The following is a 14,898-nucleotide window of genomic DNA, read 5'->3' on the forward strand; positions in this document are numbered from 1 at the left end:
TCGTCCCTGCATAAAAGTTTCATCTCATCGAGAGGTCGGATTAACGCTCGAAGGGATGAAGTCTCGGAGGGAGCCGTGCACCGAGAGCGAGTCTCTTAGAACCGCAAGATTCTGTGCCTTTCAACCTCCCACGAGGTAAAACACGCTGTTAAATCCCCTCCTAAAAGAGGAGGCAGGTCCAATCAGAGGTGTGCCTCGCGTTCCCGCGTCGCGACCTTAAAGCCCTAGCGTCGTCAGCAATCGTTCCTGAGATCACAGGTCCCCGGTCGTCGCCATATTGCTAGTACGCGATTTGCACGCGATTCTTCTCCAGACATCGTCGCTCCAAGTACCGGTAGACGAACACAAGCTCCCCAAGTTCCCCTCAGAGGAGATTTAGCTCAGTTAGCTTCGCGATTTGACACGCTGTTACGTTACTTGGCAGACTAAGGCGAGCAAGAGCTTCGTCGACGTTCACCGATTCGTGTTTCGCTTCCTTCCGGATGATAGAGATTCCAGAGAGAGAGAGCAAGATTAGCTCTATCTGGATCGTCGACTCGGTGGCTAGCTAATCGGTTAACAATCGAACGAAAGGTGCGTGAAAGCTTATCCGCGGTGCGGTCACGGACGACAAGGTTTCACTGGAATGCCCCACTCAGTGTTACGGCACTGCGGCTTGTGAAATGCGGCGGTGGGCCAGTAAGAAAAACAGGGGCCCGGCTGGGCGCATTAGCTCTCGGCAGTGCAATATCGCTAGTATCCTCGGGGTTTCGTAACGAAGAAGCGCCTAGCCGGCTGGACGTTTCCGGTCCAGGCACCCTGCAACGCATCGCGGAACTATGCCTGCACGCATCGATCTCGCTGACAGATGGAATGCGAGCATACCAGGCGATCGTTGCGAGTTACGTAGCGCGAGGACGACGACTCTTTAATACCGTGACGAAGCCGACCGCTTGGAGCACCCAGCTACCGAGGGAATTTGATAAGTTCGGAGAGTTCGACGACGGCAGGGCTCTGTCACGATCTCCACTTTCCAGAAGTCGCTAGAACAGGGAACAGCTTCCGCAGTGGTGGTACGATACGGTTGGATTTGCGTGACAGTGGTGAGGAGCGAGGAGTTTAAAGCGATGGACTATTGAGTAAGGCTTCTTCTAGATTAGGAGGCCATGTGTATGGTGCAGCAACGAGTCTAAGGGAATAAAAAACAGTGACAGTGTTGGATATATCATACAGAAATTGCTAGGAGTAAGTAGTACAAGCTAAGGAAAACCTACAGAGAGAAGTGTCTCGTGTAAGGAGGTTTGGAGCAGAGGGCCTGATAAGGCAAGGCGCCTATCGGTCGGTCCAGCTCTTACGTAGTAAATCCAATCTCGGGAGAGAGTGCAGGAGAGTGAGAGAAAGAGGGACCGCACAGTGACCCAGATTTTACCGGGTCGAGACAAGCCGGCTCGGAAGAAGAAGCCACGGTGTGGTGGACTTTCTGAAATGGGACACGGGGCAGCCTGGAGCTAAATTAGCCGCAATGTCCAATAAGAGTAAGTCCCAGCCGCAGCAGCAGCAGCAGCAGCATCCGTCGCACGTGATCAAGTCGGCAGCAGTGGAGCAAGTGCCACCGCGATACCAGCCACCGCCGCAGCCTTCCGCGGGCATCCTCAAGAATCATCCTCACTTCGCCACGGGCCCGTCGGTCCCGACCTCGCTGGTATCAGGCGCTGTTCAAGGCCCAGCCGCGACCTTGGTTCACCATCAGGCGGCGCAGTCGCGACCGGTGTCGCAGCAGAAGGATGCCCAGAGTAAATACTCGCCGAGGATAGAGCACAGACACCATCCTCAAGGCGGGAACGCTGCATTGACCGCGGCCGTCCCGAAGACTCAGCCACACGGCTACCTTCAAGCCAAGGTCGGCCAAGGTCAGTACTTGCCGCCTAACGGTCAGTATCCTCCCACGGTGAACGCTGCCCAAACACCGCCGATCAGACAGAGGATTACCGACGACGAGTTCCTCCGACTCGGACCTGTGGAGATGCTCAAGTTCGTTCGCAAAACTGAGAGCGACATTGCGAGGCTCGCCGCTGAGCAGAACCGACAGATACAGAGCTTGGTAAGTGGTGCAGCAGGTGTTTCATTTGAGGTCTTCTTTGGGAATAGGTTCTGGATGGATTCTTGATGGATGTTGTGTCAATTAGATCTGCAAAGTTAGATGCGTGAAAGTATTTTTGGGTTTATTTTGGTTGGGTTGGATAAAGAAATTGTGGAGGTCTTTGAATATTCTGGAGAGATGAGTGGAGGAATCGTTTGATCTTTTTTTATCTCGTGTGGGTCGTGAAAAGATGCCATCACGGATCTTAAATACGTCACACGGAAGTTTTTGAGGCTCTTCTAGGTCACGCGGGTCGAGCCCACCATCGTAATTTCAACCAGTCACGCACACGTGAGACTGGTCGCAAATAATCGTGACGACAATCGAATTCTTCCTTATTATGAGTTACGTGTTTCCTTTGCAATAATTGCGCGCTTTTAAAATTATCAGTGGTTATTAAAAATGCATTTTGGAGTATAGGAATTCACACTTTGTCAAACACTCTTACTAAAAAATAAAAGATAAATAGGAATGATTAAGGAATATATGTAATTTCAGCTCAGCGAGCTGCGAGCGTTGAAGGAGGCAAACCAAAGATTAAGCGACGATAATCAAGAGCTGAGGGATCTCTGTTGCTTTCTGGATGACGATCGTCAGAAGGGACGAAAGTTGGCGAGAGAGTGGCAGAGATTCGGAAGATACACAGCAAGTGTTATGCGCCAAGAAGTTTCCGCCTATCAGAACAAGTTGCGTCAATTGGACAATAAGCAACAAGAGCTGATCAAAGATAACTTGGAACTCAAGGAGCTGTGTCTTTATCTTGACGAGGAACGAGGAGGAGGCCAAAGGGATGATGGAGATGGTTCGAGCTCCAGCACGAATGCTGAAGAAACTGCTCCTCCAAGGCCCAGGCACGCATCTACCTTTAATGGTAATTTCTTCGGGGCAGAGTTTACTTTTATCTGAATGCTGTTGATCAGATCTCTGAAATTGAAAACATTTTTTAGATCAAACTATGCAGTATGTGAGAAGTCTAGAGCAAAGGGTGAAGCAACTGGAAGAAGACAAAAGCGTGCTACAAGCACGAGCGCAAGGGTGGGAAGTACCATCTGGAGAGATTTGGGAGAATCCAAATAGTCCAGGTGAAAATCCTCATTTGGGAAGTCGACCGGAAGCTGTGGTACGAGCTCTTCAGGTTCTCGAAGTCAGAGAGCAGCTTGAAAGAGAAGGTGGCCACGACGGGGAAAAGGCTCTGGTCAGAGAAATGTGCAACGTGAGTTCTTCTAAAGAGAATGATACTTCAAATAGTACAGAATTGATTAAAAATGTAATTATCTGAATAATTTATGTTTCAGGTTGTGTGGAGAAAACTAGAAGAAGGTCCGCAAACGAGGCATTGATAGTTTGTAGTATAAGCAAGATTCGTTAAATGATAATGTAAATGTTGTTGCGCAATCCGTCCTGCCGGGTAGCGTATCTAATAGTATTATAATAGTTAATGCAAATGTTATGAATTTTATAGATTTATACGCATGTACCTACAAGTATTTCGATGTAAAAGTCGATATGCCTAGTTACAGTATTTATATAAAGATCGTAGCGCCATTACATCGGCTACAATGAATTGTTAACAAACTTTATTTTTATTATAAACTCAGTATAATTTACTTTCATATGTCCTGCAACACCTATCCTCGCGTACAAATTTCTTGAAGAGATTCGAAAGTAAAAAACAACATGCAGAACTGCACAGATCCGTCCATGTTCAAGGACGTAATCCAAAAGCATCATCATACTTGTGCAATAATTATGTGCAAAGTTTACCCTAAACCCGCATCCACATAAAGGACTCCTTATACACATCAATTTCGGTTTCTATATTTAGCGTCAAAGAATCCTCTTTCAGCTGTTGCATATACTACCGTCCTACATTTTCTGCGGCTGAGCTCATGAATCGTTTTGTTCTACAGTCAAAAAGGTAGACAGTAATAAAGCTTGAGAATTGTAAAGATCTATTGATTTAAGAGTCTCAAAAAAAAAAAAAAAAAGAAATTATAGGTAAATGAAAGTTAGCGGGATAAACGTGGCAGAACGAATTGGCTAAAAATACTCCCCCCAGAAAATTGATTGCACATTTAGGACTCCAAGTTTGAAGAGACGTTTAAATTATTTACCTTTGTAACCTTCGTGGACGATGGATCTGTGGATCTTGACGAATGTTCGTCGCCGAGTTTGCGCCGACCCCGATGAAAGGCGTGAAGGTGGGGATCGTGTCTAGTCACTTGTGTCCAGAGAAAGAGATGAGAATCACCGGTGATGTGCGTGTGCAGTTGCCTCGGGGAGGACAACGCGCGGTTCATCCTTCTTTTCGTTGTCCTGGCAGTGTACATGCTCGCTGGCGCAGCGCTCTTTCAACGACTGGAGGCTGATCTCGAAGTCCGACAGGTGTGAAATTCCTCCTTTTATTTAATTATCTAAATTATTTCTGGCGATCTGTGTTTCTTGGAATTTTTAAAGTCTTCTAAATGAGATAAATCACGTCTGTCCATCGTATAGACTGCAGAGTTTTGGCGAGTTTACCATACTTTTCGAAGGCATCATTTGCAAAGTACCCCAGTTGCACTTCAAAGATTGGACGAATTGTTGTACGCTTATGGAAACGCTTCGTCTTCCGGTATCATAAACAAGAGTCGTCGATGGGATTTTCCTGGCAGCTTTCATTTCGTTGGTACTATCGTCTCCACGATCGGTGAGATATTCATCTTGGCCTATTTGGGATCCTAAACACTTCGTTTTATGTCGTAAGTGAACCGGAATAATGGGTCAGTGGAACGTAAAGCGCGTGATACGTATCCCATACTTTATCTTAATGGTGTCTCTTCTCTTTTTTTATTCCTCTTTGGGAAACTCATATACTTTGTATCTTACATGTTTTCCAATCTTCCAGTTTAAGCCAATTTATTGGCAGTCGCATTATCGCACGAAACTTGGTCATAAAAGTGTTGAATAAAAGGGGTAAGGGTCGTCGGCCGCAGCGCGTGCAAGAATCTTCCAGTGAATTCCAGAATGTTAATATCTTGCGACCTAGTCTTCCAGTTATAAGCTTTAGTCACTTTCGACACGACATTCTATTGTATATTGCACGTGAGGAAGTTATAGATCTGATTCTACTTTGTTTTTTAGGATACGGGAACACCACACCGCAGACAAGGGCTGGTAAAGTAGCTGCTGTTCTTTATGGATTTTTTGGCTGTTCTGGTAAGATGCAATCATTAAGCCAACATAAAAGATAAGAATTAGTGTATACTATATGAAATTCCTTATAGGTGGGATCCTGTTTTTTAATTTGTTTCTGGAAAGAATAATCACTTTTCTCGCTTGGATTTTGCGCACTATACACGTGCATCGTTTAAAAAGACGTATTCGACAGAACTCATTAATATCTCGGCGCAGCATTAAATCATCTGATAGCCAGAAGGGTTCTTTACCGGACATACTTGACGACGATGACTGTAACTCGGAGTTGGACCGGTGGAAACCGAGTGTTTATTGGGTCATGCTCTATCTATCAGTGTCATGCTGCATAGTAGCTTGTTGCGCGGCTGCTGTCTACGCTCCTCTCGAGGATTGGGAATATTACGATGCTCTTTACTTCTGTTTCGTCAGCTTCGCGACGATCGGCTTCGGAGACTTCGTCAGCACAGAAAAAATGCATTATCCTTATATTTATTGGTGAGTTTCGCTGAATCCTGTTTCATTTATCACGACTACTGTTTCGTATCTCTTCATGCACAGGTATCGCATCGCTAACTTTATATTTCTATTGGTCGGCTGTTGTTGCACCTACTCCCTGTTGAACGTGACGTCGATTGTGATAAAACAAGGATTAAATTATATTATACAGAAAGTGCAATGCGGAAATCAAGATATGGCTGCGCCACATTTACCAAGGCGGAAGTCCTCCTTATCCACGATGTACTTTTCAAAGAGGAGAGGCACGAGGATTGTCGGAAGGGATTCTATTAAAGGCGATAGCTCGGGAACACCTCGGAGGATGTCTGGAGAGATGATTTCTATGAAAGATTTCTTCTCAGCAAACAAAGTTGCCTTGGCTGTAATGCAAAAACAGTTAGATGAAATGGCTCAGGTGCAGAAAGGTAGTTCAATTGCAACGGTGTCTCACACAAGTTGTAAGCCCGATGCGGTTGGTCCTTTGGCTATCGTCAGTGAAAAATTTAAAAGTAAAGTTTCCAAAAAAAGATAAAGATATTCTGGCTCTTTAATTGGTAACGCAAGCTAAGTTCGAGTAAGTCGAGATATAAGTATAAATTATGCGATAGAACGGTACTAGTTTTAGATACAGAGAGAAATGTGAATTATTCTTGTAGCAACTCTATCTAGTTGAGTATTTTTAATCTACTTTATATGTATATGATACTTAGGATACGCTTCCAAGCATTTCATTGCTGTTTACAGTGGAGATATAAATTTCCGGTGTAGTAAATCGTACGTGTATCAGTCACCGAGTAACTTTATTTAAGTCATGTTTACAATTACAGTTCTCCATGTACTCAACAACATTAACAAACATGCATTCTTTTGTCTTCGCTTTTTCATAATATGTATCATATTATGTGCATATAATGCATGTAAAATAAATTTTGAATCTATTAAATTACGAATTTGCAATTTGTTGAAGTTGCTCTGTAGAAATTATGATCTGTAACGTTCAGTGTTTTGTGTATGCACAGAAACTTGATGAATGACTAAAACGTGTACGAGATTCTTATCTCAGCGTTACCAATTTTACATGCATCGTAAAATTACAAAGACAAAAGCTTTCCTTGTCTAAGTAACTATTGACACTTTCAACTTCAACCAGATATTTCAATTCGATGAATATGGTGGATGCAAAACTGTTACGCTAAGTAGCGTATATGAAGCTAGTCGATCTGACATCGTGAAAAAGAATCCGTTTGATTTGAGAGTCTAAGACCGAAAATACAGACATCTTCTAAACGAGAATGATACGATACGAGCAATTGACAGAAAATTGTAAATTACGAGAGAGTAAAAGTGAACTGGAGAGTCTTTACAGACTACAACAACTCGTGTAATCTACAGAATTGTTTATCATCGAAGCCAAACGTGACATGTAGATACTACGATCAGGTCTATAAAAAAAGTCACATCGTACAGACGAGATTATACTGATCTAAGATTCAGCGAAACCGTGTTCTTCAAATTTAAGTCGAGTTTAAATTTCACTTTAAACTTGAATCTCAAATTTGATCTCTCTAACATCCATAATTGTATCACATCGAATTGAAGCTTTTTCAAAATTTTAAAAGAAACTACTATAGTTAATGTCAGAGATGTACCAACAGCACAAGGACTTGTTCTACCTTTTTTGCGCTCTGTAACTTGTACTTGAGCAAAGATTTCAATAACTACATTTTTCTCCATTGTGTTTAGTCTTAAATCTCCGTGTTCGTGTTTCCATTATGTTTTGTAGATTTAAATCTTCGTACTCTGCGTGTGTTTTTAGGCTCAAAGTTTTCACAAAATAGCGTATACTCCGTTTCCAACAAGTTTGATTAAAGTTACGACCGAATCATGGCCGTAATGTCATTGTCAACCACACAACCAACAAAACAGCGTCGAGTGTTTCGCACTGACGCCAACAAAGCTGCGCCCCAAATATTTCCCAGCGGAGCATTTACCACTCCTCACGGGCAACGACGCCCTAATTTGGCAACGACAGCAACAAGCAACAGCGCTCCTTCGCTGTGCACAAATTCATGAGATTCATATCTCAATAAACTGACAATACCTCGAGTCGAGGTTGCCACGGATCTTTTCAACGTATGTCGCGCATACGAACAAACTGCTGTCCAACAAGTTCTAATCCGTTACTTATGAGATCAACATCGTCAGATATTTTAATTATTTTTGGCTTAAAAAATTCTGAATTAGTATCACATGCTTGAATATAATCAGACAGCACAAAATGATCTTCGATCAATACAGGAGGTTGGTTTTGATTTTGCAGCTGCCGATTACGCGAACGAGGAACTTGATCAGCAGGTTCCATCAAATTAGAATGCTTTTTGCGTTGATGTTGCAAAAGTTTCGCCTGTAAAAATAAGTCAATTAATTGAATATAAAAATGTTGCATAACAAAATTGGCATCATTTAAAATTACCTTGCTAGCATACTGTTTGTGACACCACTGACAACTCTGAGGTGTAGTTGTAATACTACCAACAGTTTGACTAAATGTTGGATTTGGTAGATTCGAGTAATCAGATTCCTTCTGTCTATTACTTGGTGGTAAAGCAGCTCCCGGATGATTTTTCATGATATGTGCTTTACGCTTACTGCTACTTTTGTAGACCTTTAAAAAATATGACATAAAATTAGTGTATTAGATATTTTTAAACTGACTATATTCGTGAATAGATCTTATCGAACCTTGTCGCAGTATTGACAATAATAATCTCTAGTCTGGCGTAAAATTGGTAAATTTAATTCTGGAACGGTTTCTCGTGCAACATCAGGATGACGTTTTGCTAAGTGATTGACAAGCATTCCTCTTCGTTTAAAGCCTACTAGGCATTGGATACATTTGTAAATGAAACGATTATAGTCATTAGGATTGATCTGTTAATAATGTACAATAAAATGTATTATAAAATCTCCTGTGAAATAGTTTATGCAATAGCAATACAAAAATACCTTTGGGACGAATTTTTTAGTTTGTGTTACTTGTGTCATTTGCTCTTCAGTAGCTGTTTGCGAATTATGCAACTTTGTCATATGTTCCTTTAATTTATCTTTCCTTTTAAATTGTTTACCACAATTTGCGCAATGAAATTCTCTGTAAAAAAATAGAATTATTATATTATACATTTAATTTTTTAATGTATGATTCTTAGTATACCTGTGATCAGAATGTTTCAACAGATGCATTTGCAATTTGTCAACTGTGGCAAATCGTTTTGCACAAACTTGACATTTATGTTTTCTTTCACAGTGGTGCGCTCTAATATGCTTACGGATAACAGAGTACTTCATAAATATTCTTTGGCAGTAAGGACAGCTGAAGGTACCATCTTCTTTTTTATGAGTTTCAATATGTTCTTTCAGTGTAATACTCTGACTAAATAGTTGCCGACACATTGGACATTCAAACACTTGTTTGTTTTCTAAGTAGAAAAAAAATAAGTTAAAAAATTTTTTATGATAAATCATTTTATGTCAATGCGATTTACCTCTATGTGTTTTTAAATGACAAGATAGTGCTGAATTATTCATGAATCTTTTGAAGCAAATGTTGCATGGCAGTGGCTTTTGGTCTTCAGCACCATGTACCAGACAGTGCTGCTGTAATCGTACTTTCGTGGCAAAACGTTTGTAACACATTGAACACTTATACGTCGAGAGAGCATTCAATCTTTTCGTTTTTGTTAAAGACAATCTCCCGTGTTGCGAGATGTGATTGATCAATTCTTTCTGTTTTTGAAAGTGTAGTCCGCACTGGGGACAAGTTGTAGATTGAATTTTGGTTTTTATTTTATCAGTGCCGTGAGCAAGAGTGTGTATGTTAAGCAGAAATGGTTTCTTAAACATCAAACCACAAACGGAACATTTCCATTCCTTAGAATTATTCTGTCTTGAGTTCTCCTTTTCCTTCAAATTTCTATTACGAAACACTTTTACGCGACGAGAGTGATTATCTTCCAGCCGTGGCCACGCAGGTAATTGATTTTTATGCTCTGTAACTTTATCATCTTTGGTTTCTTGTATAGGCTTAAGAGCTACTAAATTCCTACGACTCGCATAATCAATACTAGGCCCAGCTTTTAATTCTTCTTTTGGTAAAATACTTCTTGTACTGAGAAATACTATCCCATCACGTTGCTGACAAATTACTAAATTTTGTTCTTTGTACGTTAATGCAGGTCTAACGAAACGCATCCAATTCGAAGCATCTGCAATGTCGAAAAAATATTATATATATATGCAGGCTTCAGACACATTGGCATGATTAAAATATGAAGACTCACTTTCATTTGAAACATCTACTTTTAATAGTTCTTCGTCCTCTGTTTCGTAAAGCAGCGGCAACTCATTTTTAAATGGCGTACCATCGTAAGGATACAAAATACCTTCGATAGGTCCAAATTGAGTGCGCTTTTGTATATAACGTTTAGCAAATACTCCATAATCTGATTCACCTAATATAATTTCAGAACTGGATAATTTATTTATGGAAAGATATGATCCTGGCAGTGTGGCTATAGCACGGGATGGTACAGGTTGATCTGCTATTGTACATACATTGTGTGAAGTACAACTGTCTCCAGTACAAGCATCATCACATTCATCACAACCTGCAAAACAGATTAAACTTAGTATTTTAACATTAAAAAAATAATAAAGAATAAAATAAAATTATGCACATGAATTTTTCTTGTCATTTATACGGCGCTTAGAACGTCGAACATTCTGTCTTTCACAATCTTTGTTTTCTTCAGTTTGTATTAAAATTTCTTCTATTTCTTCTTCCTTCGGCTTGATTAAGGAAGCTGTATTATTCTCTTTATTTGAATTTTCTGCTGCTGATGAAAGAGTAGCATCATCCACATCAAGATTTTGTGTCTTAAATGAATTTATAACATTCATCTGATCATCCTGCATAACAAGGAAATCTCTGCTTAATGTAAAATCTGTACTTGGCATTCCTGTGAGCATCAATGGAGTTGCTGTTGACTCCAATCCAGAATTTGATTCTGTAAAGACATTTTTATAATCAGAATATAAATTGCTTTAAAGATACTGCTTAATGATATTTACCTTGCATCAAAATTAGTTCACTGCCAACAGTGGAGACCAATTGTTCTTCATTTTCATTGGCTCCAAAATCAGCAGGATTGCCTGCTTGTTGTACACTTTGTGGATCAATCGGATGTGCTAACTGGGAGACATAGTTCACATTCGTTCTCTCATTAGGTTCAGGTGGGGATATTAAGGGAGAGGATGCACCTTGTAAAACAACAACAGAATTATGGAAAGGAGATGATGGAAGTTGTACAGGAGTAGGTGAATACCTGGCGGCTGAACTCATATTTGGGTCAAGGGGACTGACACGGTGCTCAAAATCAGAAAGAGGAGAAGAGGCTCTGGGAGAGAAGGAAACTTGTTCATATGTTGGAAACAAGCGAGAATACTCTCTAGTCTGATCTTCCACATACTCCACCTAATCAAAAAAATAATGTCAAGTGTTTGTTGTATACCAAAAAATGACTTGTCATAGAATTTGCTTACAGTTAAGAACAACAGCTTGTTATTCATCTTTTTCGACTGGTCACACATTGATGAAGCCAGAGAGTGATCAGTGGACCAATTTACTGAAGTGTCAGACACTTTATCAATGTTTAAAATCTCAAAGGAGGTAATAGGGCCCCCCTCAGGAGGGCCCCTTGAATCCATTTTATTTCTCGTCGTGTACCAGATATTTGACAATGTCTGCTACCTGTTAAAATCCAGCTTTAAAAATTACGGTCAATCCTGCCACTGAAGTATGAATAAAAGCAAAAAGAATGGAGTTCTTTAACCACAATGATAGCACTCGTACGATTTCGAGATCGCTGATAAAGTACGATAACATTTACGATAGACAGCATAAATACATTGTTTTACTCTTTCACGTTCTCTATGAAAAAAAAGACTTACCATTTCCGATATATAAGTTTTCAAAGTCGATGCACTTTTTGTCCTGTGATGCACCTGCTGCAGCACACTGGTTCGTCAACAATCGACGTTATCTGCTTCATAATGCTGACTGAGCACCACTGAAATGGCGGGAAAGGTTCGAATTGACGAGCAAGCTATGCAATTCATATGCTAATTTTAAAATGAATTTATGATTAATTGATTTTAATTATTATCTGAATTCTGACTAAGATTGAATGTCTAGACCATAATTATTCATATTATATACATAATTCTTGATAATTAATAAATTACAATTAATAATAAAATATCAATACTCTAAAGTACATTAAAATCAATTTTAGGAATTAAAAAATGAATTTTTTTCATATATTTAAAGACAGTAGTGCGAAAGATATGATGTGATCCTTCTGAAGAATATACTAGGAAAAATCGATAACTTTCTGCCACTGTACACCGCTTATTTCCACCCTCTTATTTATGAATGGGGTTGGTAGGGTCACTTGCGTGTATTTCAGGGGGTATCTTTCATAACTTTCCTTAACAACGAAACAACAACGCGTCAACAGAACTATAGCATGGCTTCTAATATATGTGCGTAATAACGATATTTCCTATTATACTTGAAATTTAATACAGCAATCATGAATATAGATAAAGTGGTCGATCTAATGGATCAAATGATGAAGATGGATATATTTCGTCCTTCAGAAAAACTCCGAATGTTGAAAGACGAAGAGAAAACGTTCCTTGATCCAAATTTAATCATGGATGCAAGGCACAGGATCTTCTGCGAAAATCTACCTGTTTCGCCCACTAAAAACTCTGTTCTAGCGGAAGCTAGAAGGTATAATCTATTTACTTAAAGGAACAAGTTCTGAGTACTAATACTAATAATTAATTTTTCAGATTATTGAGTCAAGAGGAAGCTAAAGAATTATATATGAAGAAACAGCAACGATTTCTGGAGCGAGAGTTGAAGAAGTTTGAAATGGAGTTGCGCAAATCTCGACCGAAGTTCTTGAAACACTATACATGCAAGAAAAGGAACCTTGCACCCTCACACGATGACGAATTCTGGGAAACATCTAGAAAGATTAAAAACAAGGTCGGTGTAATGTCGACTTAATATTTATCTGTCGGTATAAGTAGCAAATTTAATTTTTATATAATTTTTTGCAGGTGACATCCAAAGTAAAAACGGTAAAGAGCGATAGCAGTTCTGATAAAGATATTAGAAGTCTTTGGAAGAGCGTGGTAGCGAAAGTTGAAGACCTTTCATTAAAAGTGGAAAATGAGAAAGAGCCAAGAAAAACAGATTGCGAAATGCCGTACATTGGAAACATAAAAGTAACTATTAAGGATAAGCCGAATTTGGAGTCAGAAACACAACGTCTGGACGTTTTAAGAAAATGTTTCGATACTCTAAAAGAAAATGCTAAAGAAGAGTCTCGACTTCGAGACATTAAAACGAACATCCAACGAAATATGAACTCGAGGATAATGAAGAAATATTTTGATATCTGGAAAAGATGCACGAAATGCATGGAGGATGTTCAACAGGAACAGAAGGAAGAAAAAGAGATTTCTGAGGAGCAAAGGATCGAAATGTTCATAAATACGATTACGGAGCGTCAGAGAGAATTAATGAGAAGTCGGAAACCAAAGACCAGAGATGCTAATTTAATCGTGAAAGAACCAAACAGGGCAGAGATGAAGAGAAGACGTGTTTATTCTAAGCCCATCCTTGTCGAGTCACCCGCACAATGCCGATTGAATGCTCAGAAGCAGATAATAGAGAAGCAGAGAGCCAAATTAGCAGAACAAAATAAAATGATCGAAGAATTAAAACTGAAACAAGTGCAGGAAGAAATACTTAGGGCAAACAAGGAGACTGTAAATATAGCCAAAGAAACACTCATCCACTGCGGACAGAAAACGAGAAGAACTTTGATTCAATTGATGCAGCAAGCTGGCCACAGGTAGCAATAGGTTTCTAAGATAATTTATAACTTAATTAATGCCTATATTTATTGCATTATTTTTTTTAAAGAAATGAAAGTTTAACGACATCTCAAAGAATTCCGGATCCACCAAAATTTCTCTTAAGGATGGAAGCTCGGGCAGAGGCTAGACGGAAGAGAATAAAATTAGCCGAAGAATCGCGTAGGAAGAAGTTAGAGGAACAGAAAAAAAGGGAAGAAGTTGCTAGAATAGAGGAAGAACAGACGAAGAGGAGATTACGACAAGAGGTCAGATAACGTAGGAGGTCACTATATATTAATGTCATACCAAGTGTCATAAATGTTAATTTCACCTCACAAGTTCCTTTATCAATGTAACAATAGTTTTTTATGTAATAACAACCGATATGGACCCTCTTCAAGAAATGCGGCTAACTTTTTATTTTTTTCAACAGGCTTTCATGGAAACAAGGAGATTACGTAGAGAACAAGAACAAAATCGATTGAGAGAAATAGAAAAATTTAGGAAGTTAAACAGTTTGGCGGATGATTTTTATCGGAAATACTTGTTACGACATTATGTAATGGAACCACTGATTGCTCTTATTGAACAGAAAAAGAATAATATTAAAAAAGCGGAGAATCATTATAACGAAAATCTGATGAGAAAAATATTCGTAGCGTGGAAGAATGAAACTAAAACTCAATGCGAACTTAAGAATGAAATTTCTAACTTTTTTTATAGTAAAAAGTTAATGGCAAAGATATTTGAGAAGTGGAAACAAATGACTAAAGAAACTAATCTGAAACTTCAAGTTGCAATAGATTTTTGTGACATGAAAGTTTTAGATAAGTACTTCAAAATGTGGCAAATCAGAACACTTGAACTTAAGGCTGAAAATAAAAAAAAAGAAACATTATCAAATGGCTATTATGAAAGTAAATTAAAAGTGAAATTTTTCTGCATGTGGAAGAAATATCTCACAGTTGCTGGAAAAATTAGAGAAAGTGAAAAAAGAAAAAATGAACTGAGACAATTGGTGCAAAAAGTAATCCCTGATTTTGATCCTAAGCAAAGAGGTGTAGCACTAGATGATTAAAGTAAGTATACTACTGTAATTAGAATATAGAAACTGT

At 39.3% G+C, this 14,898-nt stretch overlaps 4 protein-coding genes across 5 annotated transcripts; 3 read left to right on the forward strand and 1 right to left on the reverse strand.

Moving 5' to 3' along the window:
• Positions 1–1,319: 1,319 nt before the first annotated feature.
• On the forward strand, positions 1,320–3,542 carry Ccdc85 (coiled-coil domain-containing protein 85). Its single transcript, XM_076383815.1, has 4 exons — positions 1,320–2,080; positions 2,618–2,990; positions 3,067–3,332; positions 3,415–3,542. The coding sequence occupies exons 1-4, from the start codon at positions 1,502–1,504 to the stop codon at positions 3,457–3,459; spliced, it is 1,263 nt and encodes a 420-aa protein (XP_076239930.1). The 5' UTR covers positions 1,320–1,501; the 3' UTR covers positions 3,460–3,542.
• A 702-nt stretch (positions 3,543–4,244) lies between these two features.
• LOC143182651 (potassium channel subfamily K member 13-like) lies at positions 4,245–6,442 on the forward strand. Its single transcript, XM_076383814.1, has 5 exons — positions 4,245–4,504; positions 4,616–4,808; positions 5,243–5,317; positions 5,386–5,791; positions 5,855–6,442. The coding sequence occupies exons 1-5, from the start codon at positions 4,376–4,378 to the stop codon at positions 6,321–6,323; spliced, it is 1,272 nt and encodes a 423-aa protein (XP_076239929.1). The 5' UTR covers positions 4,245–4,375; the 3' UTR covers positions 6,324–6,442.
• A 1,473-nt stretch (positions 6,443–7,915) lies between these two features.
• On the reverse strand, positions 7,916–11,923 carry LOC143182650 (PR domain zinc finger protein 10). 2 transcript variants are annotated; one of them, XM_076383813.1, is made up of 11 exons: positions 11,798–11,923; positions 11,390–11,597; positions 10,919–11,321; positions 10,525–10,854; positions 10,129–10,455; positions 9,334–10,053; positions 9,003–9,267; positions 8,798–8,939; positions 8,534–8,722; positions 8,265–8,456; positions 7,916–8,195 (listed from the first exon to the last, which is right to left on the reverse strand). In XM_076383813.1, exons 2-11 carry the CDS (start codon positions 11,552–11,554, stop codon positions 7,920–7,922), a joined length of 3,009 nt encoding a protein of 1,002 aa, XP_076239928.1. In that variant the 5' UTR covers positions 11,555–11,597; positions 11,798–11,923; the 3' UTR covers positions 7,916–7,919. The 2 variants fall into 2 exon arrangements, with proteins under 2 accessions (XP_076239928.1, XP_076239927.1); XM_076383812.1 differs by having other exon boundaries at positions 7,916–8,456.
• Positions 11,924–12,441: 518 nt separating this feature from the next.
• Positions 12,442–14,861, forward strand: LOC143182443 (uncharacterized). Its single transcript, XM_076383428.1, has 5 exons — positions 12,442–12,644; positions 12,707–12,911; positions 12,980–13,779; positions 13,851–14,049; positions 14,217–14,861. The coding sequence occupies exons 1-5, from the start codon at positions 12,442–12,444 to the stop codon at positions 14,859–14,861; spliced, it is 2,052 nt and encodes a 683-aa protein (XP_076239543.1).
• Positions 14,862–14,898: the final 37 nt, after the last annotated feature.

This window comes from Calliopsis andreniformis, chromosome 8 (assembly GCF_051401765.1).
Source record: "Calliopsis andreniformis isolate RMS-2024a chromosome 8, iyCalAndr_principal, whole genome shotgun sequence".
Lineage (NCBI taxonomy): Eukaryota > Metazoa > Arthropoda > Insecta > Hymenoptera > Andrenidae > Calliopsis > Calliopsis andreniformis.

Excerpts from the sequence above, each read along its gene's own strand:
- Ccdc85 (XM_076383815.1), top strand. The coding sequence starts at position 1,502 with ATGTCCAATAAGAGTAAGTCCCAGCCGCAGCAGCAGCAGCAGCAGCAT. Across the intron at positions 2,081-2,617 it reads ACCGACAGATACAGAGCTTG|CTCAGCGAGCTGCGAGCGTT; the intron begins GTAAGTGGTGCA and ends ATGTAATTTCAG. Across the intron at positions 2,991-3,066 it reads GCACGCATCTACCTTTAATG|ATCAAACTATGCAGTATGTG; the intron begins GTAATTTCTTCG and ends AACATTTTTTAG.
- LOC143182651 (XM_076383814.1), top strand. The coding sequence starts at position 4,376 with ATGTGCGTGTGCAGTTGCCTCGGGGAGGACAACGCGCGGTTCATCCTT. Across the intron at positions 4,809-5,242 it reads TACTATCGTCTCCACGATCG|GATACGGGAACACCACACCG; the intron begins GTGAGATATTCA and ends TTTGTTTTTTAG. Across the intron at positions 5,792-5,854 it reads CATTATCCTTATATTTATTG|GTATCGCATCGCTAACTTTA; the intron begins GTGAGTTTCGCT and ends CTTCATGCACAG.
- LOC143182650 (XM_076383812.1), bottom strand. The coding sequence starts at position 11,554 with ATGGATTCAAGGGGCCCTCCTGAGGGGGGCCCTATTACCTCCTTTGAG. Across the intron at positions 8,940-9,002 it reads TTGAAACATTCTGATCACAG|AGAATTTCATTGCGCAAATT; the intron begins GTATACTAAGAA and ends ATTTTTTTACAG. Across the intron at positions 8,723-8,797 it reads CTAAAAAATTCGTCCCAAAG|ATCAATCCTAATGACTATAA; the intron begins GTATTTTTGTAT and ends CATTATTAACAG.
- LOC143182443 (XM_076383428.1), top strand. The coding sequence starts at position 12,442 with ATGAATATAGATAAAGTGGTCGATCTAATGGATCAAATGATGAAGATG. Across the intron at positions 12,645-12,706 it reads GTTCTAGCGGAAGCTAGAAG|ATTATTGAGTCAAGAGGAAG; the intron begins GTATAATCTATT and ends TTAATTTTTCAG. Across the intron at positions 12,912-12,979 it reads AGATTAAAAACAAGGTCGGT|GTGACATCCAAAGTAAAAAC; the intron begins GTAATGTCGACT and ends AATTTTTTGCAG.